General features: G+C 31.5%; 1 protein-coding gene and 1 long non-coding RNA gene across 2 annotated transcripts in view; one reads left to right on the forward strand and one right to left on the reverse strand.

The window, feature by feature from the left end:
* The first annotated feature begins 2725 nt into the window (after positions 1-2725).
* Positions 2726-22524, forward strand: part of LOC146999128 (uncharacterized) — an 83697-nt gene continuing 63898 nt past the window's right edge. The window contains exons 1-3 of the long non-coding RNA XR_015041255.1: positions 2726-2927; positions 3031-3080; positions 3772-3872. This is a non-coding gene — a long non-coding RNA (uncharacterized LOC146999128). The remainder of the gene's footprint in view (positions 2928-3030; positions 3081-3771; positions 3873-22524) is intronic.
* Positions 3884-17659, reverse strand: LOC118183127 (N-acetylglucosamine transporter UNC93A-like). The gene is made up of 4 exons (XM_035352557.2): positions 17499-17659; positions 13306-14703; positions 9957-10224; positions 3884-7237 (listed from the first exon to the last, which is right to left on the reverse strand). Exons 2-4 carry the CDS (start codon positions 14629-14631, stop codon positions 7020-7022), a joined length of 1812 nt encoding a protein of 603 aa, XP_035208448.2. The 5' UTR covers positions 14632-14703; positions 17499-17659; the 3' UTR covers positions 3884-7019.

Here is a 22524-nt window from a genome sequence, read left to right on the forward strand (position 1 = left end):
TTGAGATAGTTAAATTAATCATCGTTACATTAATTTCATAAATTCTATAGTAATATTTTAAGTTAAAGGATTTTTCGTAACAGTAAGTTTATAAAAAAATTAGGTTTTTCCAAATGTACATTAAATGTAATGTAAACTCAAACAGAATGAAAAGAAAATGTTGCCAAATATGAAAACTAAATTAAAAAAGTAATCCTATTCACGAGCATTTAATATTATATAGAAAGTTTCAAAATCATCTTTTAAGCATCATAAAAAATGTTCAAATGAAAAATTCACAGTTTAAAGTTATTTAGAGTAGTCTGTATCCCTTCAAACATCAAGTTCCTGCTTCTTAGACAGAAACTTCTAGTTCATGATGTAGAATAAGAACGGCCATAACTCTTTTTCTAGTGAACAGAGAGACAAAATAAAGTAAAAAAATATTTTTGAAACATTTCATCAAATTGACGATCAGAAAACGTAGTCGGATATCTTAAATAAAATAAAATTGGTCCTCACTTTAATTAGATATGACAGATGGAATGTTCAGTTTATTTCTCATTAGTTTTAGTCTTTGCTCTGCCAATTACATTTGTAATTTCTGAATTTTTAGAATTCCATTTTATGCTAAAAATATATATCAAAGTTATCTCTCTGCTCTTCTTAAATTATTTTTATCTGTATTCATCTACTGAGGGTACTTTTATTCTTAACGGCCCTTGGCAGCTGGTAACGAGTTGTAACTCGTATACTGTTTCAATTAAAATTCCCTAATGGGATAAACTGGTGTTCGCTTTTCCCGCGGCGGGGAGAAAATAGAGTTAGAACACACAGGAACGATGATATAGTAAGATGTATAGATTCGGCACTGTGCCGCGTATGATATTTCATAATTTTACTTCAGTCATGTTTGTTATTGCTTTAAATAAATAATCAAAAGACAACTACTGGGAATTAAATGACTCAACACTTCAGAACGAAGACATCACAAAATATACAATAACCCAAAAGGGAACAGCATCACGGGAACCTTTCATCTTTGTTATTTTGTGTGATTTCACGACTGGTGCTTACATTTCAGGGTGTTTCAAAATAAGTTTCCAGTAACAAAAATAATTTTGCATTTTTGTTACACAGGTTATTTATTCAAAGAGGAAATGCACAGATCTTTTGTGTATTTCTGGCAACGTTTTCGTCAAAACGGCAAAATTTGGTGCATACTCCGAAGAAGTTGCAGCCCCGGCCAAAAGTAAAATATTCATCATACAATTATATTCCGTATTTTGCGGCTTTATTTGTGATTTAACCTACAGAGGGTTTATTCGGCTTCGTGTAGGTGATAAAATAACGACGTGCGGGGTTCTGTGAATTCATTCTGTGCATGGAGATGGAAGTCCACATCTTTCTATGGCATTCAGTGTTTAGGGACGGGACCACGTTCCAATTAAAGGTAAACCGTTATAATTTATGGAGATTGGAACAGCTATAATGCTTGAGAGCCTTCCCGAACCGAATAGCTTAAATGCCTTTTTTTTAGATACAAGATTTATGGCCTGTATTTTTTTGGTGAATAAAACCTCCCATTTGGAAATGTTACAGAACTGACCTTTTTCCCGAATTCCAAGCAGATTCCCATGTTTTCATTTTGCATTAGAGTATACGCTCATCACATCTGCGACTAACAGACTGTTCTAACAGGCTATTCTGAACAGGGTGTTTCTTTAACTATGGATCTGCCGTATGAGTGCTTGTAACATTGATTTTCAGCATTAACCACGAAGATCACTCGATTTTCCTCTGTATGAGCATTTCTTGTAGTGTTTTGTGAAAGATTGGTTCATGTGTTTATTCTCTTTTAATAACTGAAATCTGAGAAACCATACATCAAGAGCAATATCTGCAGTAAAAAAAAATATCAATCAAAGAAAAAAATAATTTTTGATTACCGTGCAGAATTATGCCACGCGTCCGATAAAAGGACTTATTGAGCATTTCCAAAAAGTTTACATGAAACGAGATTTAAGAGAAAAACTGATACCTCAAACAAATTAATTTCTTAACAAAAAAAAAAAAAAAAAAAAATATTGCTATGTTTTAAAACATTTTTAGTGTTTTAACTTAAAGATGCATAATATTTCTTCTCTTCTTTGTTTCTCTTAATTTAACTAATTCTTAAATACATAGCCTACTTTTCCACACCTTTATAACAATTTATGGAAAGCTCAAAAATTTATTCGGGGAATATTGAGGGAAGTACATTGAGTGGTAGTTGTATTTAGCGCAAAAATATTTTTTCTACATATTTCGGCCACTGGGATTTACATACTTTCAATCCTATTTTTTAAGGACATATGTACTATTCATTTTACTTTGAATAGACTTATCTTTAAATTCACATTTGTACGTGGACTTTCGCTCGTATGTACTTTATACGAACTTGCGAACTCTTGGACTTCTTTTTAAATAACTATAGACACTTTGTTTCATTATTGTATATATTTAGACTTTTTCTAATTCTCTTTGACTATATAAAAACTTTACTGACTATTATAATTGATTCTAGGCAATATTTTAAAAATTCTAAGTTTCATCCTGATTTCATTGGTTTATTTTAAATTTTATATATTTAAAAATTTTCTCTTGATGTCTACATTCTTATATTTTTAACTGCATTTATCTGTATAATTTTTCAACTGTTTCTCTACACATCTCAAAATTGTACTACTGTTATAATTGTATATATGTTTCTTTGTACATATTCTCTAATGTAAAACTCTATATCATTATTCATGTAAAAAATTCTCAATAAATGCTCGCTGACCACCAAGCCACCTTCTTGGCTTGGTGTAGCAAACAGTAGATGGAGCATCTAGTGCCGAAAGTTGTAATGATGGTCCAGCTGCTCAATTGATGTTCTTCTGTATTTAGTGCAGGATTATACGTAGGTAAGTTGAAAAATAAGTTTCCCCTGTCGACTGTGGTCAGAGTTGTGTATGAAAGTCAAACAATAGAATGAGACATTAAAGGTATGACATACCTTTATTTTAGATCGGGTGTAGCAAGGAAGTTGGCTTTGGGTGTAGACCATGCGATGTTTGGTAAGTATGTAGTGCTGCCATCTAGTGCTGGTTATTTAAAAATAATATATTGTTACTCAGGTCCTTGTGTTATCTCATATATGGAAAATCTTGAAAAGTATTCGATTCTACTAAAGGCTTGTCTCTGAGACTTCAAATTCTTGTAAACCACATATTATCAACGTGTTTTGATACTTTATTCCGAATAAATTTTTTTTAATAAAAACTATTTGCAGTCTTAAAATTTTGTATTAATTTTAATGACCAAACTTTTTTTTATTAAAAACTTTGAAAATGTTTTATTACTTAACACCTTGGAGGATCTGTTTTATTTTTAGAAGATTTTAAAATTGTTTTTAATGCGATGTATTTAAGATCTTAAAATTTTGTATTAATTTATAATGACCTAACTTTTTATTAAACACTTGGAAAATGTTTTATTATTTTCAAGCCTTGGAGGAAGTATTTTAAATTTAGAAGATTTCGAATAAAAAATATAGCTATTGGTAATAAATGAAGCTTAAGATCCTCGATTTATATTCCGTTTTATGAAAGTTCAGTGACGGATCAAAATAATCATTTAAAATGAATCAAGACGAACATCAGAGTGAATCATTTATATTTCAAACATAGACAAAGTGATGCAGAGAATCATCAATATATGAAAATGCATTTTAATCTGTCAAATATTTTAATCTTTTTTTACTTGCAGTGTTTTACTCGAGAATAGGAAATGGAAACGCAAGTGCCAGAACTTTCAAGCCCGAAATTCATTTCTAGGTTATGTTTTAATTTCGTTTACATTTGGAAATAGTGAGTATTATTTTTATTTATTTAATGATAAGATTAAATAAATAAAAACCCTGAGGTGTTAGGTTGCAAATTGCTGATTTTAAAATAGAAATTTTTATACTTTATATTTATTATTTATTAAAATGAAGGACTAAATGACAATAACATAAAACGTGCTGGTAATATGAGTTCTTCTGTGAAATGTCTAATATGTCATCAAACAAAGTTCCCTCTAGATTCAGGACTCGGTTGCATAGAAAGTTAACTGGGACCGTCCCCTTAAGTGCTGCTTGTGTTAATACGAGTTCAACTGAACTTCGAGTTCAACTAATCAATTAAAATATCATGAGTTTCATAACATATTATTGTTTTTAAATGATTCATTTTTATTTGAGATTTTGTAGTTTGATAAGTTTGTAATTTTAATGTTTTTTTTTCCCTTGTTTCATTTTCATGTATGACTTTGTAGAACAAAGGAATCACAAAATAGAGTCTAAAAGAATTAGATCATTCATTTTTGTTTAAAAATTTCTTTTATTACCTGAGTTGTCAGATACTGCATCCTATTAAAATGCATAGCACTTGGATTTGAAAGAAATTTAGTATGCCAAACACATATTTAATTTAGGAAAGACTGCCTTTTTTAGAGAAAGTTTTGAAATAATGATAGTATATATTCGATTAGTTTCAGTAATACGAAAGTAAGTAAAGAAAAAATATTGTTACATTTCTAAATGACGTTCTAATAGATAAAAATGATGCCGCCAATTAGAAATTCGGATCACGGCGCAGGATTTTAGATCCGTCATGAAAACCGGTATTTAAACAGCATTTATTTATTGAGTTTGCATAATTACTTATTTTAGTCTGTATTTTCATAAACTTACATTCATTAAGATGATATTTACATTATTAAAGAAATTAAGAAAGCAAAATATCTTAAATTATAAGCTAATATATGATAAGGAGCAGAACTTCTGATGACCGGATAAAGCCGGTCATAACGCTCAGAGGGTTAAAATGATTAAAAACATACTCTCGAAGATAACAAACAGTTCTGTTTTGGTCTCACTACTCAAATTATATCATAGTTAGTTAGCTACCCAATTACAACGCCACATTCACCGTGCAGGAGACTCATCGTTCCTAATCACTTAATTCCAAATAGTTGTTTTGGATGTGATCGGCTTCGAGTATCTAGCTACAGAGCTGGAGGTACAGAGTTAGATAGAAAGCAAAACAGTCAAAGTCACATGCACCGTGGTGAATATCGCTATTAACATAGAACTATGTAGATTCCAAGCAATTGGTTAATAATGCAAGTTACAGATGGCGCCACGAGAACTGCAAGGTTCGAAACAAGGAGTGAAAACATCACCACCCAACAACAACGCTGCCGCAAAATTAATAACACAACTGCTATAGCAAAAAATTAGTTACTCTGAGAGAGAAAGACTTTGTCTCTCCAAATTCAGAAATTAATGTGAAACAGATGCTACTCCTCAGGGCCGGCGCGAGACATTTTGCCGCCCGGTGCAAACTCTGATGCCATCTAGTGCGATTGCACAGGTTTTGGCGACGCCACACGTATCTGGCGACAGCCCTATTACTACTACTGGATTTATGAAAGCTTGGCCAAAACTTTCACACGGGTCGTTAATAAGAATGAATTATTTCATCCAGAGTAGTGCAGTGCTAATGCGAATGTACTGTAATTAATCATTCGAACCCATCATGTTTCCCAATTCATCCATAAATAACTTTCAAATTTCATTTAAAATTCATTTTTAACATGTCTTGAAAGGATATGAAAGGAGAAGTGCCTAATGTTTTATTTAATGTTAACGTGTTTTACCGTGTGTTCTTATTATTAAAAATCTGATGTGTACACCACATGACTTCCTCGTACGGAATATTAAATTATACGCATTTTTTCTTGCATTTTATTTAAACTTATTAGATTGAATTAAACTTACTTCGCCGACAGCGCATAAACCACACTAGAATAAATGCATTCTTTAAAATTCATTTTGTTTATCATAGCGACACTCTGGCGCTAGGTTTACTTTATTATATTTCATTCATATTATAACTCAGAATGCACAAAATGTAAATCATTTAAAGAATTATCTAATCGTTGCCACATGTTCTATTGAAATACTATAATAAAGCTAGAACTATGTATAAAAGAAATTAAGCAAACAAAACAAAACAGAAACAGTTTTTCACAGACGATTGAGTATTTCTCATTTAATTCAGTTCTCACTTCGCGAGAAGGCAAAAATACATAAAAACTCAAAATATCTATATTAAAAATTACGAAGTAAATCTCAAACGCTTATTTCCTCGAAAAAATTCCAGAAAGAATTAAGCATGATTTAATTGGCAATAATAAATGAATGCGTTATCTTTGTTGTTGCGAAGCTAAGTTTCTCTAGATTGGCAACAATTCCACTAGTCTCCTGTTTCAAATGTAAACATCAATGGCCGCCATTAAAAACAGGCTTAGCGGCAATTAAACAACTTTAAAATTGCTGATAATTCTAAAAATATTGCACACAGATTTACTAAAGGCATAAAATCCTTAATCGGAAGATAAAAACAACATAATTCAATCATTTTTAAAGCAAAAAAATGTACAATTTACAAACGTATAAGAGTAAAGAAACTGAGATCACTGAGCCGGGTAATAGAGTGGATATATATATAAATATATTTATATACGTTTGGTGCAGCCGATTGCAACCAAAATACGAGGTGCACATCTACATGTTATAGCAGTCCTATATACAAAATTTTTAAATAAAAAATACTATTCTGAGGCTACTCGTTTTTGAGTTATGCGAGATACGTACGTACGTACATACGTTCGTACAGACGCCACGAAAAATTCTCTTCAGAATTCATTTTAAAGCAGTTTTATAATTTTTTTGAAGGAAAAGCGTATTTTATTCTGTCCTTACGTACAGATATGACGCAAAAACATCGTTAAATTGCATTTGATAGCGGTCAAAATGGATATTTTCGTTGAAATATGCTGCCTGAAACTTTTCGCGATAACAATACTTCCTTTTTACTTCGTACAAGGAAGTAAAAATCGATCGAAACGTGTGTTCTTATGATTAAAAATGAGATTCAGTGTAATTTGTAGGAAAAAAAGATAGTCTCTCATCTCTCCGATTTTGCCGACTTCCGGGAGTGCATGACTTCTGTTTTCAGGTATCCTAGAATTCCAACTGAGGATACTACCAATAAGATGTAAATTTTGAGCGAAGTGCATATGTAATTGCTGTATGAGAAAGCTAAACAGTAACCAAGGGAGTCCCAGAGGTAAAACCCTGCAAATGCTGCCTCTTCATCTTTCTTGAAAAGAATCCCATAAAAAGCTGAAAAAAGATAATAAAATTAGAGAAGAATTAATAATGAGAACTATTTCGATGAGCAAAAAAGTTAACTAAATTTTGCAAAAGTATTTATATTAAATTCTGTCTTTGTTGTCTTTAGAACAATACCTCTCTGCATTTCTCATTTAAATATGAGAAATAAATGCACATCCATGTAAATTTATATATACAAACATAAAGTAAAATCTTCAAAGTAAATAAAAATATTGTCATGATGTTTTATTACCACATTATTTCCTTGTTTTGTCTAATAAGCTTTAAGATGAGTTCTTGATACTTTTACCATGACATTTAATCATTTTCATATTTCCAAAAATTGCATCATCATGATCACTTTATTGGCAATCTCATTGGTTTAAGTCCTCTGATAAAAAGCAAACCGATCAAAGTTAACTAAGTTTTCCAAAAACAATCTGTATTAATTTCTGTCTTTGTCTTCTTTAAAGCTACACCTCTCTGCGTTTAATCATTGATCCCAGCTACTGTACCACGTTTTAAATTCACCCTTGAAGTCTTTTAATTGAAGTGTGTTTAGCATCCTCTGTGATTTAGGCGGAACACTTCCTACAGGCTCAATGTCTTAAGTTTGAGGAATGAGCCGTTCGGCCAGTATAGCGGTTAGTGACCCTGACTGTTGTAGCGATGGGCCCAGGAATCCCGGAGAAGGCGTGCTTGTAACTGTCCGTCCCTTCCTAGAAGGCATAGGTGGTCACCTGTTAGGTGCTTCCATAATAAAATGGCCACCACTTCCAACCCTTGTAGTGGCGCAAGGCTAAAGCTAATAAATTAAACGTCAAGCATTAAAAAAAGATGTTTGAGTAATGAGGTTTGTAGCTACGAATACAAAGCATAGCAACAGTCTTCAAAATGAAGGTTTACATAATCTGCAAGAGCAAACAAGCCAAATGAGTACATGCATGTAATGTTACATGCACATGCAGTTAAACTGCTTATTTCACTATGATAACGCACAAAGCCACAGATTTCCAGAAAGAAAAAGAATTACAAGAATTTCCCAGAATCTTTCTCACCAGATTAGGCTCCATAAGATACTTTTTTTTATCACCAAGTCTAAAATCCTAAATGAAAGCTTGCTATTTTGATTCCATATGAAATATTCAGAAATCAGAAAGGGAAGTTATACTTATTTAAATTAAAATAGTTCCACAAAATATTCCCTTAGAGTATAATCTGCGGAAGCTAATACAGAGAGGATAGAGACATTTAATGTGGTTGAGGTTTTGAACTTAACTGGTCTACATCGATTTCGTTTTGAGCAGCCTAGTAAGTTTACTTCCGATCTTGGATTTACTATAGTTTGCTTATGAAAGGTGTTTAGCCTTATTTGGTATTTATAAGGTTATATTATAAGGTATTTTACTTTGTTTGTTTCCTAAGATCTGATGTTATTCTAAAAAATTAAACAGAAACTTTGTTGTTTGTCACTAAGACTAAAAATCAAGTCAAAAATAGTACGAACCTTTGACCAGAAAATATTTTTATGTCAACAACTTTCAAAAGATTATTGACAAATGAGATATTTTTTAAGCCTTGTACAATATTTTCCATTTTTAATGAATTATATTCCTTACTTCCAAATTACAAATTCAGCAGTTCACCATATTATATCTTGCCATAGTGTATTCTGGGTTAGAGATTCAAGAAATTTCACTTTTAAGGTCTTTGTTCTGTTTCAACTACAAATTTATTTACAGTTCAACTTATATCTCTACTTTCTCTTGTTTTGTTTCGTTATTTCGTATTCATTATTTAGTTTATGAATTATTATGATAGTTTCATATATTTTAAATATGTAAATTATTCATTATAAACAGTCACAAGGCAGTCCGCGGCTGTTTAATAAATCATTAACTAGTACAAAAAAATTAATCAGTGAAGGCTATTGTATGGTATTATTATGCAAGGCGGGGAATATAAGGGCGCGTGGGAAATAACCCCTTGATCCCGCTTATGCTGTCCTAATTTAAGCTCAGATTTCGTTGTATTTGCATAAAATTCACGTAAAAGGTATCTTTTTACAAAATTTCGTTGTCGGGGAAAAAGAAAAAAAGAAAAGGGGAGAAATTGCCTATGCGTATAAAATCCTTTAAAAGAACGCACGATTTCATGTTGTATTTCACAAGAAAACTAATACATAAAAAGTTAAAAAAAGAAATTTTTAAGAATCATGAAGTTATCAATTTTTTTTCCTCTGTAGCTAATATGTGTTAACAAGCTTCACTGGTTGGTATTTTGGCTATTTCCACTCACGTGGGCTGTAAAATGTCACGAATTGCACAGAAAAAAACGGCGTTCTCTCTCTCTCTCTATATATTTTGCATTGTTTGGCAGAAATCGCTTTTATTTTTCAGTCTGGATATTTAATGTACTCTAAGGTAGGTTATGCATGTAAGAACCCATATTATTTTACCATCTCATGTCTATAAGCTATATTCTCCAGTAGAGACATAGTTTAGCACTTTTCGATTTCTGATAGACATTTAAAGCTCTGTGTATTTTCTCCGTCTGTCTTAATAAGTTACTGTATTAGAATTATATCTGACTCCATTTTTTATGTTACAATGATGCGTTTTGTTTCTGAGGTTTCTTGAGTATTTACATTATTGCATTTTTCCAACTTTTCGTGACTGTGTACTTAATTACTAATAAACTAAATTTAGATTTTCTTATTGATAGTTACCTCGTATTTGAGACCAAATAATCCCACTCAATATTCCCCACATAGCAGCAACAATGAAGAACATTTCGGGACGCGTTGAGTCAGGGTGCCATAGTAGAAGAATTATATTTGCTGCCACATTCACAGTCGCCGCTGTAAGAATGATGGTCATCCTCCCAACATACTTCACGAGCCAACCAGACAGCGTTGAAGAAACAGCACATGTGCAGCCATAGCAAATGGTCACCAACCCGACGTGGTACGTGCCCCATGCACATCCAATGTATGACTGAAAATAATGATTTAAAAAATATACGCTCATTAGCTTGCAAAAAGGATGATGATAATATAAATAGCAAATGTCCGAGAAGTCGTTTCTACAACTCTATATAGTGTGCAATATATTTTTGGAAGAAGAGTATATAATGCGAAAAACGTTTTAGAAAAGCTTTTGAAAGAATTGTTTGTCCGAAACAGTCGGATGTGCGGTAGTGCCCTAAAAATTATTTTCGCATTAGGGTAGCAGGGATTTATGTCTCGCATCTATAAAAAATTTTTATCTCGCAAAATGCTGAAATTCATATACTCATATTTTATATTGAAATTGGTTAAGTAATATAACTTTTGCAAAATTCTTTACGCATGCCTTACACACCATGAACCTGCCCTTTCCCTAAGAATTCTGGAGGAGTTTTCCCTTTCCCTCTTTTTCTGTTGTTGCTTATGCTCAATTCTCTGACGTAGTCAGCCTAAGCTGACGAAATTCCTCGTGGCAAGGAGCACTAGATTACGCCTACCGTTGGCAACAGCCTTGAGCAACATCGAGGTGACAGTGTGATTTAGCTCAGTTCCGGCCCCCAATTTTGATGGAGAGCACCCCGGGTGGGGACGGTCTCCCACCCCTTTCTTCTTCCACCGAACTACACGAGAGGACTTTCGGCTCACCGCATATTTAGAGTGCCGACACTATACAAGTATTTCGCAATTCAGTTTGCTCTTTTCCCATCGGATGTAATTTTTAAGCAAAATTTATGTAAAAGTTGAGCAGTAAAATAATTGTAAAACTGTGTACTTAATTCATACTAATTAATTTTTATACATTTGTTTATCTCTTTTATTAGATCACATTCCATGCATTATAATTAGAGATAGCGCAATTTGTCATATTGTTTCCAACATTTTTTCTTCCCGGGGATGCAGCAGAGCATTGTAGTGCTCAATAAGAAAAGATTCTTTTATGCAGTTTGATATTTACTGATACCATCGAAATCCGAAATTATGCGTCGAAATTCTGTCGATTTGCTATGTGGTTTCTTTTACCTGCATTTTAAAACAGTTCATGATATGCAGGATATTTTTAATTAGCGATTAGAATATAAACATTTAAACTTTAGTTCCCTGTTTGTATCTTTATAGCCTTGGTATATGTATTTTACATCTTTAAAAGAAAGAGAAACTTTAAAAATATTCACTGTTAGCGAATGAATAAAATACACACACATACTATTACAGTAAATGGTATATGTAAGTATAATTGTAACTCTTCAGTTCTTATAAATCTGTGTTGAAATCATTAAACATTATGAAGAAAAAAGTTAGAATGATAAAATTTGACATTTTAAAAAGTTTCTTTATGAGAAATTATAACAAATATAAGTAAAATATTATAAAATAAAGAAGTAAACGAAAAATTGAAAATAAGAAATAAATAAATAAGAAAAACCACTTTCTGCATTTAAAAATTAAAATTTTTATTAACCGAAGAGTAATACGATTTACCCTATTTAGCAACTTGCACCATAACATTGCATGATTGAATAACACTAATTAAATCGACTTAAAAATGAGAAGAAAAGAAAGGATTACGGCAAATTCATATTATAATTCATAATCCATTCCTTAATTATTCAAGATTTATAATTCATAATTAATTCTTTCATAACTCAAGACTTATGATTTATAATTCATTACCTCATATTCATGATTTATAACTCATTCCTTCATAATTCAAGATTTATGTCTTTAAGATTAGAAAAATTAATTATCCTCTATGTGACAAGTTAGTTTTACTCATTAAAGTTTCCTTCTTAAGCAAAAAATATCTTTACTAAGAAGAAATTCAAACGCTTTTAGATTAAGAGCAAAGCATTTCATTTCTCTAAAGGAAAAGGCAATTTCTCCCCTTCTCTAAGAACGTTTTATTTAAAAATAAAAAACCTCAAATAAAACTAAAAAATTTAATTTCTTTCAGTCGGAAGCAGTGACATCAGTTGGGAAAATGTTATTCGAAACCAAGGAGCTAACTTGAAAAACAACATTTTAATTAAATAAGTTGTTGAGATTTTTAGTTTACTTGGCTTGTTTTAAACAAGACAAGAAAAGTGAACTATGGAAAAATAGACTTTTATTTGGAAGTTAATTTCGAGCAAGATTTATTTTCTGCAGTTTTCCTTTGGTATTAATAAACATAAATCAAAGGTAAATTTTATAATTCTTCTTAGCACAGTCAAGTTGTTCTGATCAAAAGTTTTGCAGTTTTGCAAACTAATACTGCAATATGTGTTTTGCAGTTATTACTTGCAGCTCTTTTTTACACTAACAGGAGGAACTTTTAATATTTTTAAAATTTAAATTTAAAATTTTGAAAGGTTTCAACATATCAGTAAGTTCACATTACTTGAATACTTGAAGTTAATTTCTTCAAGAGTTTATTCTTTTACTGTATCAAAGCCGATACCTGTAATTAGATGAAAAGACTAAGTAAGGCTAAATATATTTTGTACGGGAAGGGCTAAAGTGAAGAGTGAAGAGAATGTACTTAAAAGATTTTGCATCAATTGTAAACATTGTGTAAAAGTTAAGAATATTAAACAGAAAGCAAGTTGTACAGACATTAGGAATTTTTTGGAAGCAAGAGAGATGAAATAAATGCAATCGCCGGGAATCGAACCACAAAACTCTGAAATACTGGCTCAGTGTGCTAACAACTACACCACGAAGGCACGCTAGAAAAGCGGGAGAAATATCTTATAAAGTGAGAAATATCTTATGAAGTAAGAAATATTAAACAGCAAAAATAGCTGATAGTTTTTCCTTCAAAGGTAAACAGTAATTATATATTTTTTCATCTAAAGTAGGCACTGATGGAAATACACTCGTCACCTCTGCTCTTCGAAACTTCAGTAGCTCGAGGCAAAAGTTTTATTAAAATTTATTAGGCATGCCATTATTCTTTATGAAGCATAATTTATTCTACATTATACTTTAAATGTTGGTTAAAAATTAGAGAAATATATTTTGAAACATTAATTCTGATTATTAGCATAGTATTATAAAAATTAAGTCTTATTTAATGCTGATGTTATCTTACCTCCGTATAATCTCCAATGTAAAATGCTTGTTCCATCCCAATGTAAAATGATATAGGTATTAGGAAAGAACTTTCTTTTCTTTTCACAAATTTGAATGTAGCTGTCAACGTAGATAATGAAAATGGTTCTGGTTCCTTATTTGTTTCTAGACGGTCTAGGAAAAATAGTACCAGAAGGATACCAAATAATCCGAGGGTCACAGATATTCCGGTGAGAAGGTATCTCATTTCATTGCTTGGTTCCATAAATTTTTCTGGGTTTGAACCTTGCTTTAGATTGCAAAAAGCAGCACCGCACAGGAAACTGGTGTTGGATGTATTATTCTGAAATTCTGTGCTTTGTTTCAACACATAATATGACATAAGATTGCCCCAAATGTTAGCTGATTGGTATGCCAGTCCATGAAATCCAAAAAACCGGGCTGTTGTTGACTCCAATATTTTGGTTTTGTTTGGTGTTGTAACTATATTTCCAACGTGAGATGATTCACATTTGGGTTGTTGTTTTTGAAATTTGGCGATATCATATACATTGCCAGTATTTGTTGACGGGAAGACACTACCAGACTGGAAGTCTGAAACGCCTTTTAATTCAGAAAGATTAGCTTTAAACTTGGATGCACTGAATTTTGTACTTCCTAAATCATTTGATACGACATTTACTACTCTGCATTTATAATTATTTGACTCATTCGAGGTAAATATTTTTTCTTTTTGTTTGTTATTCACCTGCTGCATTTCATGCTTAATAGGGAAATGAGAAGTGTGTTTGCTACTTTTATCACTTTTTGGAAGATGCTGGCGTTTAAGGTTTTCTACTGAAACTCTTAAATAGCAGACATTATCGGAAGCATTGGTGGATGTTTCTTCTGAAGCTTGGCTTGTGGATTCAGTAAGATGAAGGCTATACATATAAGAGGATTCGTTGAAATATGTACATTGTGAAGACCAAAGCAAAGAAGCGCCTAATCCTACCGATATTGCTGAAGGAATCAAAGTAATCCAATGAGGATAGAAGTTAGCAGCAATATATGGCACATAGGAAATCATGGATATTAATATCGTTAACTTACACCCATATTTTGTGATGAAGTACTTGGGTAATAAAAGAGAGAATATACAGAAAGCAGCGTAAGTAACAGCTTGAGAAATGACACCAATGCCTTCGTCTTGATTCATGGTACTCTGAAGCATGCTAAGAGCATTGTACGCAGTGAAGAGTAGTACATAACCAAATGAAACGATCGAGACATTTTTTATAATTCTCAGTTTGCTTGGTATTTTAAGATTGTTGTCGATCAGTTCTGTACTTTTTACGCATTCCATTCCCAGCGAACTTCTGTTTTATTAATATAACAACGAATTTGCTCTTCAGTTTATCGCAGAATCAAACCTTGCCTAAAAAAGGAAAAAAATGGAAGTAATAAAAGTAATGTTTTTAGCAAAAGAGTTTTAACTGTGATGAATTATTAACTATTAACTTAGAGGTAAAACTTTAAAAACGAACTAAAACATTTTCTTCTTAGAATCAACAATATCTGAACTTTTTCAAGCTAAAATACCTATACACAAGCAGTTTAAAATGGGTGAAAATTTGAAATTCCATTTTTTATAAAGCGAAAGAGGTACATTTTTTCTCTGACCTTAGAAACTTCCTCATGATTTGTAACTGATGAATGTTATAAAATTATTATTGTGTTCGAAGAAAAACCGGATATGTTTACAAAGCATTTATTACAAAACACTAAAATAATTATTTTTAACTAGGTTTATTTTATCAGCGTTTAACATAATCCTTTTCTAGTTCAATATGCTTATGACAGTGCTTAATAAGAAAGTAGATACCAATAGAAACAAATCATTTTTTGCATCTTTCACAACCATTACCACTGACTGAACTACATTCTTCGTTCAGGAATTCTGTTTTATTGTAACCTACTGTCAAGTCCACTGATGATACGCTACGAAAATGCTTCATCATCAGGCTTCTACTGTTCTTTAATTTTTGAAGCATGAAGCGCTTGCGGATCCATCAAGGCAAAAGCCTCAAAAGGTGTTTCTTGAAATGCTATGTTGTACCTATGCCAGAACAAACATCTTGTATCTTGTGTACTATTATGTTGTTAAATGTTATTTTTTAATGTATATTTCTGACTTTTTAATGTATTATAGTGAGAACTATTTGAAAAATTTCTCATACAGTGATTTAATGTTTTCTACTATGCAGTTCTTTCGAGCTTAGATATATTAATGACTAGCACGAGAATTTTGCCATTATGTGGCTATGTGATGGTCTTTCAAATTCAGAGTAGTGTAAAATAAAAATGCCTTTAATGTTCTCAGTGTATTGAATTATTTAGTGTAAGAGACGAATTATGACGTATTTTTTATTTCTTATCCCCAACAGTGTTTAGTTTAATTGTGCATAATTCGAAATATACAATCATTGGTAAATTATTCATTAAAATGAATTTCTTAATCATAAAAAGAAGTCATGTGTACATCTATTAATCTTATTACTGTTTTACACTGGTTACTATCGAAATACATTAAACAAAAACATTGTATTTTTAAGCATAGTCTTTTTGTTTTGAATATTGATTTAATTTACAGTTACCAAATAATTTAGATTAAATTGCTTAAAAACAGAGCTAAATTGCTAATAATATATTTCTGTTAATTGTAATATGGCTTCCTTTCCTTTCCCGTTCTTTTTTAACTGCTGCCAAATTAACTGTAATTTTGAATTGATCGTGATTTTGGACTTAGTCTCTTATGCCCGTTAATTGAGGGCTAACAGTATATTTAAAACAATTATAAATAGTTTCTCCCATTAATGGACACCTGAGAGGGGTTTCATTCGTGTGAATGAATCAGTTTCAGTGTTAAATATTCTTATTACTGTCGAAATTGTAAGCAACCCGTATCAATAAAAATCTGAACGAAATATTTAATTCCTTGCTAAAAATGTAATCGTCGTTTTGCGATTCATTTTCGTGCAAACTGCACTCCATTATACTTATTTGCCTGATTTCTGTAAATTTTGGATCCTAAAGTGTTTCGGTTTTCCATATGTTTTCCATTTTTACTCTGAGTTCTTATATTGTAAACAACCGCCCTTTAGTTGACTTTTAAGCTTATTTTCTGTTTTAACTACTGTATGTATTTTTGAATCCTCAGTAAGATATTTCAGAATGAAATTTCATAATGCGATCTAAATTTACTTATATTTTCTAACAGAAAACACTACGTATTGATAAGTATACAAATATTTCTCTTTGGTACGAATATTAAATTACTACACAGCTTATCAAAATGGTTTCTCATACTTTTCTTAAATAAGTTTTTTCTCTAAAACCAAATTTTTGTTTAGTATATGCAATCACCTACAAATTAATTTCATCCCCACCCCTTGGAAAAGCAATGTTTAGTTTTCTAACTGTTATTAAGTAGCTTTTATTAAGATAAGATATTTATATTATCGATTATTTTTATATATGCATTTTAGAGTTGACATTAGAGGTAGCTGCGTAATTATCTGTTATATGAAAAAAAGGTTTACGATGTAACGATGTTTGAAAGAGGCCTGAGAATTTTAGCAGGTCATAATGTAACTCCTAATATAAATACGTAAAATTTAATGATAATACATAAAAATAATATAAATACAGGAAAATACGTAAGATTTATTTTTCTCATGCATTTTGAAACCGGAAGGAAAATGAATTGAATACATCTGATGTAACGATTAAAATATTAACATTTATATTAAAACTATTAAAACAGGAACAATGAAACGTATAAATTTTCTTTTAAACTTTTTTACGTTTTTTTATTTAGCGTTTACAACTGTTTTCATGAGCCTTAAAGTCTTACAATTTTTTATTAGCTTGGAAGGCACATGTATACAAATCTGATTTCCTGTCAAAAATTACTGTGCCATTCCTGTCAATAATTACTGTGCTACTTATTTTCTGTCAGTTTTAGACTTTGATTCGAAAATAGCTCAATTTAAGTATTAGCGAATTACTTGAAAAATGTTGGCTCGTCAAAACACTTGTAAAATTCGAAAATAGCTCAATTTAAGTATTAGCGAATTACTTGAAAAGTGTTGGCTCGTCAAAACACTTGTAAAATACTGATACATTAATGAAGCACAACACGTATTAGAAAATCAAGCTACAGAAACTTACCTCGCATGCTTCTTGCAACTTCTTCATATTCTAATGCCTACCTCTCTCTGTTCTAGTTATATCAAGATATTAAAATAACGTCAGACCTTTGGAACTTCTATCTCAGAGAATATATGTTGAGTAAGAATGGCGAAGAAAGGGGATTCGCCTGCCTCTGTCTTTAGAATAATTCCTGAACGTGATAAAGTATTAATCCTTTTCACGTTTAACTTTCCTGTCACAATATAAAGTATTTACGAGCTCCTGAAGGAGATAATCATAAGGAAGATTAATCTTTTCCAGTATAGTTGAGTTTCTACCGGTCTAATCTGAAGATTATCTTACTGGACATTGGATGCATTTATTCTTACCATAGTAAGTGAAAACGAAATTTTATGCATTCGGATAAAGGTGGCTGGAAGCTTTTCTTCTTTAAATGATGATTTCGTTCATCTGATCTATGTGCAGTGTTAACCTCCATGAAAACAGTTTAATCACTGTGTTTCATCAAAAAACCTTAATATACCTTAATATGCTTTTTTATAGGAATATTTTAATATATAGAGTTTTTTCTGTGCAGTGTTTTACTCAAGAAAAATTCCACCTAGTAAAATATTCATTTTCCTTTGATTAGTTCTCAAAGATATACTAAATTCGCACCTTTAATAATGAATGCGAGTTTATTATTCTGGATGGATACACTAATTACTAGAATGAGTAATTTATGTTTTGTAGCTGCTCCCTCAATTTGAAGGTCTAAAATTACATCGCTTGTAGCCATGAAAAGTTATTTAAGGCAGCAGATTCTTTCTTAAATATCGCTGTGAATATTTTATTTAAATAAAAATTAATAAATGAAAGCAAAAATATTAAACGTAATTTAAAAGACTTTGTGTTTTTAAATTTTTAAAGCGCATTAAATATTTTTTGATCCCCATGGTCAGGCTTTCATGTTACCTGAGATCTTAACAGCGTATGGAAAGCTTTCATAATATGCCATTCGATTCTGGACATAATATTAATTCGGAGAGGATATACATAGTAACTTAAAATTAAACGAAGAGAGAGATATATTAATCATTATAACCACGAACTTTAGAAGTCACAAAAGAATTCTTCAGGGCAATTTCTACTCACAATTATAACTTACTATTAATAACTGCTAAATGTCATTTTATCTTACAGAAAATGGTGGAGAACATAAGATAGAGTATATTTCTGTATATCTTCAAAATTGAGGTGGTAAAATCTCGTAAATGTTTTACATAGTTGAATGCAAAGAAATTCAATGTTTTGAAATAAGCATAAATTTGCATCTATGAATGATTTATAGTTATTGGTGTATAACAATATTTTTGATTCAAATATCAAGATCATGTTTCACGATTAAAAATTTTTTTCTGACATTTTTGTACTGCTATGATTTTAATATCGTTTTGTGATGTTATGCCTTATTAAAATTGAAAGTTTTACAATAAATGTTGTTATTATCTAAACTGTAAGGCCAGGCTGGACATGTAGTTTAAACCAATAATTTTTAGCACGGGAAGAGTTTCATGTACAATACTCATTTTTTTTTTTTTTTCGTTTCTCTTTCATTAAATTGCCCTAGTATATTGGTTGTAGCGGAACAGACATTAATTTATCTTCCTTAGTTAATTAGCTGTTCTTCATTACTCTATTTAATGATTGGCCTTGGTAACAATTGTCCGAATTCCTTCGGGAGACACTGGATGTGTAAAGTGTAAAGCCTCGACTTACGAGAACTTGAAGTTACACGGTTTCTTATTTTTTATTGATTTTTGTTTTTAATTAGTTTGCATTTTAAAATTGTCAATAATTAAGAAAATTTTGATAAGCAAAACATTACAATGTCTTTTTACTGGAATAAGCTTTAAAGCTGTAATATGAATAAAAGCTTAATAATTTATGCTATGTAATCTAAAACTCCATACCTCTCTTCAAAAAGTGCAGTTGTGTTATAACTGGATTCACAGAGAATGCAGTTATTCTACATTAATGTTATTCTACATTGAATGTATCAATTATTTAATAAATGCGTAAACTATTGATTAAATTTAGACTTGTTTACTATAAATCACTGAAGGTCTGTAAGGATATTAACTGCTGCAACTATGAAGAATGCAGCAAATTCTTGTTGTTCATTTAGAATCCAATGACTAGATGATTTTATGATTGGTTTTATTAGCTCTAAATCCGCTTAAACTTCCTTAAAATCTTTATGAGAATACAGTTCAGAGAGAATTTAGAATCAGAATTTATTCTTAAATCCGATCCTCAAGCTCGGCTTAAAGTAATGGAAATCGCTATTAAATACATATGCGTATATAATTCTTTTCACTAGAAGTCCTTTATTTATTTAGAAAGTGAGTAGGCTAGTAACAGAAATCTAATTACAGCCCAGAGCTCATTATTATAAGAAAACACCATTTGAATGTTTAATTACAGCCTAAAATAGGTGTTTCAAGGAGAGCTACCCTTATCCACTTCATTCTTTTTACAATATAGCCCATCAGCGGCTGAGCGGTAAAGTCGCTGAACACTGGTAGTTCAGACCGAGGTTCGAATCCCGCGAACGGGCTGGCTGCATGGGTGTTTTCGTGGTTTTCCCCATGTGTAACGTGTATACGAGCCAGTTTCCCTTAGAAAGTCCTCCACGAAGGCATTCCTCCCCTTAGGCAGATAGCCCTAGTGTGCTTTGCCGTAATTAAATACACCACACCACACCACACCACACCACACCACTTTTTATAATATAAAGTTCATTTTACTTTGTACGTGACGCTGTCATTTCGTCTGTTACTTATTTAAAACTTTCACATTGTTCTACGTCTTAAAATTAAGAATTAAAGTTAATGACATAAAACTGCAATAGTATATTACAGTAACAAGTGAACAAATTGACAGTTTCACTTATGCGTGAGTCGGATTTGCGCAATGCTTATGGGCTCCCACAAAATTTTCGTAAATATTATGGGGTCCTGTGGTCGCGACTGAAAAAAGTTTAAGAAGCCCTGGGTTAGGAAAATGGCTTTGAATTGCTTATTCCAAAGTAACGTGACTATAGTGAAAAAGATTACGTTTCTTCAGAACTTGTCATAGAAACATTTTTCATTTGGTTTTCTTTACAGATGGCAGCAAAATGAACAACAAGGTTGGCCTTGCATTTTTACTTCCTTGTACGAAGTAAAGGAAATATTGTAATCAAGAGAATTTACGGGTATCATATTCAACGAAAATATCTAGTTTGACCGCTATCGAATGCAATTTAAAGATGTTTTTGCTTGACATGTGCATGTAAGGACAGAATAAAAGACACCTTTTCCCCAAACGAATTATTAAACTGGTTTAAAATGGATTCAGAAGAGAGTTTTTTCGCATCTGTACGTTCGTATGTATGTATCTCGCATAATTCAAAAACGAGTAGCCACCGAAGGTGAAAATTTGTATGTAAGAGTGCTATAACATGTAGTCGTGCACCTCCCTTTTTGGTTGCAATCGCCTGAACCAAACGTATATAAATATACAGACTCAGCTACTCGGCTCTGTGAGCTCCGTTTTCCTTATTCTTATATGTTGGTAAATTGTGCATTTTTTGCTTTAAAATTGATTGAATTGTGTTATTCTTATCTTCCGGTTAAGATTTTTATGCCGTTAGTTAATCTGCATACAATAGTTGTAGAATATTTAACAATTTAAAAGTTGTTTAGGTGCAGCTAAGCCTAAATTTTTGTTTACCATAACGGCCATATTTGTTTACATCTGAAACTTAGTAGAATAGTCAACTGAATCAGATTCTGCACCTCCATTTTTTTTTTTTTTTTTTTTTTTTTTTTTTTTCTACCGAGTGGGACGAAAAGTAAACTTTCAGTTTTGTTCACCGAAAACTATGCCTTGTTTCTTGCTGGCCGAATTGCCTGTTTTTGCGTAGAAACTCTAACTTTAATTATACAGATTGTTTTTTTAATTGTTTTAACTGAACTGTTCTTGATGTTTTATTTTTCTATATTTTTCAATTTTAATGAAGATATTTTGAGACTTTATGTATTTTTGCCTTACCGCGAAGTGATAACTTAATTAATTGAATGAGAAATCTATCTCTAATGAAATTCGAGGAAATAAATTTAAATGAAATACAGCAAAAAATGGGTATAATTTAATATTCCGTACAAGGAAGTCATGTGGCGTCCGCATCAGACTTTTTCTTTTTGAAGACCAATCTGAGATTTGCTATTTAAAGCACCGTATATGGAATGAATGTGCAGTTTTCAAGCAGAACTTCTGTGTATTTATCTTGGGGTTAAATGGATCAAGGGGGAGATCAGTGCGACATTATTCTCAAAATACCTTATTTGCCCTGATTCTCTTTCTTCTCTGCACCTTTTAAACAGCATATCACCAGCAGCGACAAATTAGTAATCGAAATTCTATTTACTGTCAGTTCGCTTAGAAATAAGGAAATTGATATCCATTTTGTTTATGAGCGTACTCATTATGGATTCTACGGAAATGAAAGAGCTGATTTCTTAGATAAAGAGGCCTTAAATTTACCCTTAGCATTCTAAAGAGCTATTGAATTGATATCAATATTAGCATTCTAAACAGCTATTGAAAGTCCTTTCATCGTAAGAAGCTTTTAGCTAAGTGGAATGTGGAATATATTTCATGTTGTGATGCTGAGGGCATCAAAAAGTTCATTCCTTGTATTTACCATGGACTGTATTCTGAGTATTTCCTGTCTATTAATTTTAAAGTATCTCAGATTTTAGCCGATCGCAGTAAATTTGCAAGTTACCTTTTGGTTTCAATCTAAGATCAAATCATTTATGTGAATATTAAAAAAAAAATACCTCAAAATGTGAAACATTCGACTTTTGCTACCTTTGATGGCTCTAGATTATGCTTGCAGAAAGACTGGAAAATGTTCGGCGTCACTTGGCCAATGAACTTATCTGTTTTCGTGAAGTTCAGACTGCAGTTTGTTCGCGCCTTATTTATGAATGTAATGTTTAACGTTTTAGCTAAC

The sequence above is a fragment of the Stegodyphus dumicola genome, chromosome 1, assembly GCF_044657685.1.
Source record: "Stegodyphus dumicola isolate Sdum_Otavi_A_Nest chromosome 1, ASM4465768v1".
Classification (NCBI taxonomy): Eukaryota; Metazoa; Arthropoda; class Arachnida; order Araneae; family Eresidae; genus Stegodyphus; species Stegodyphus dumicola.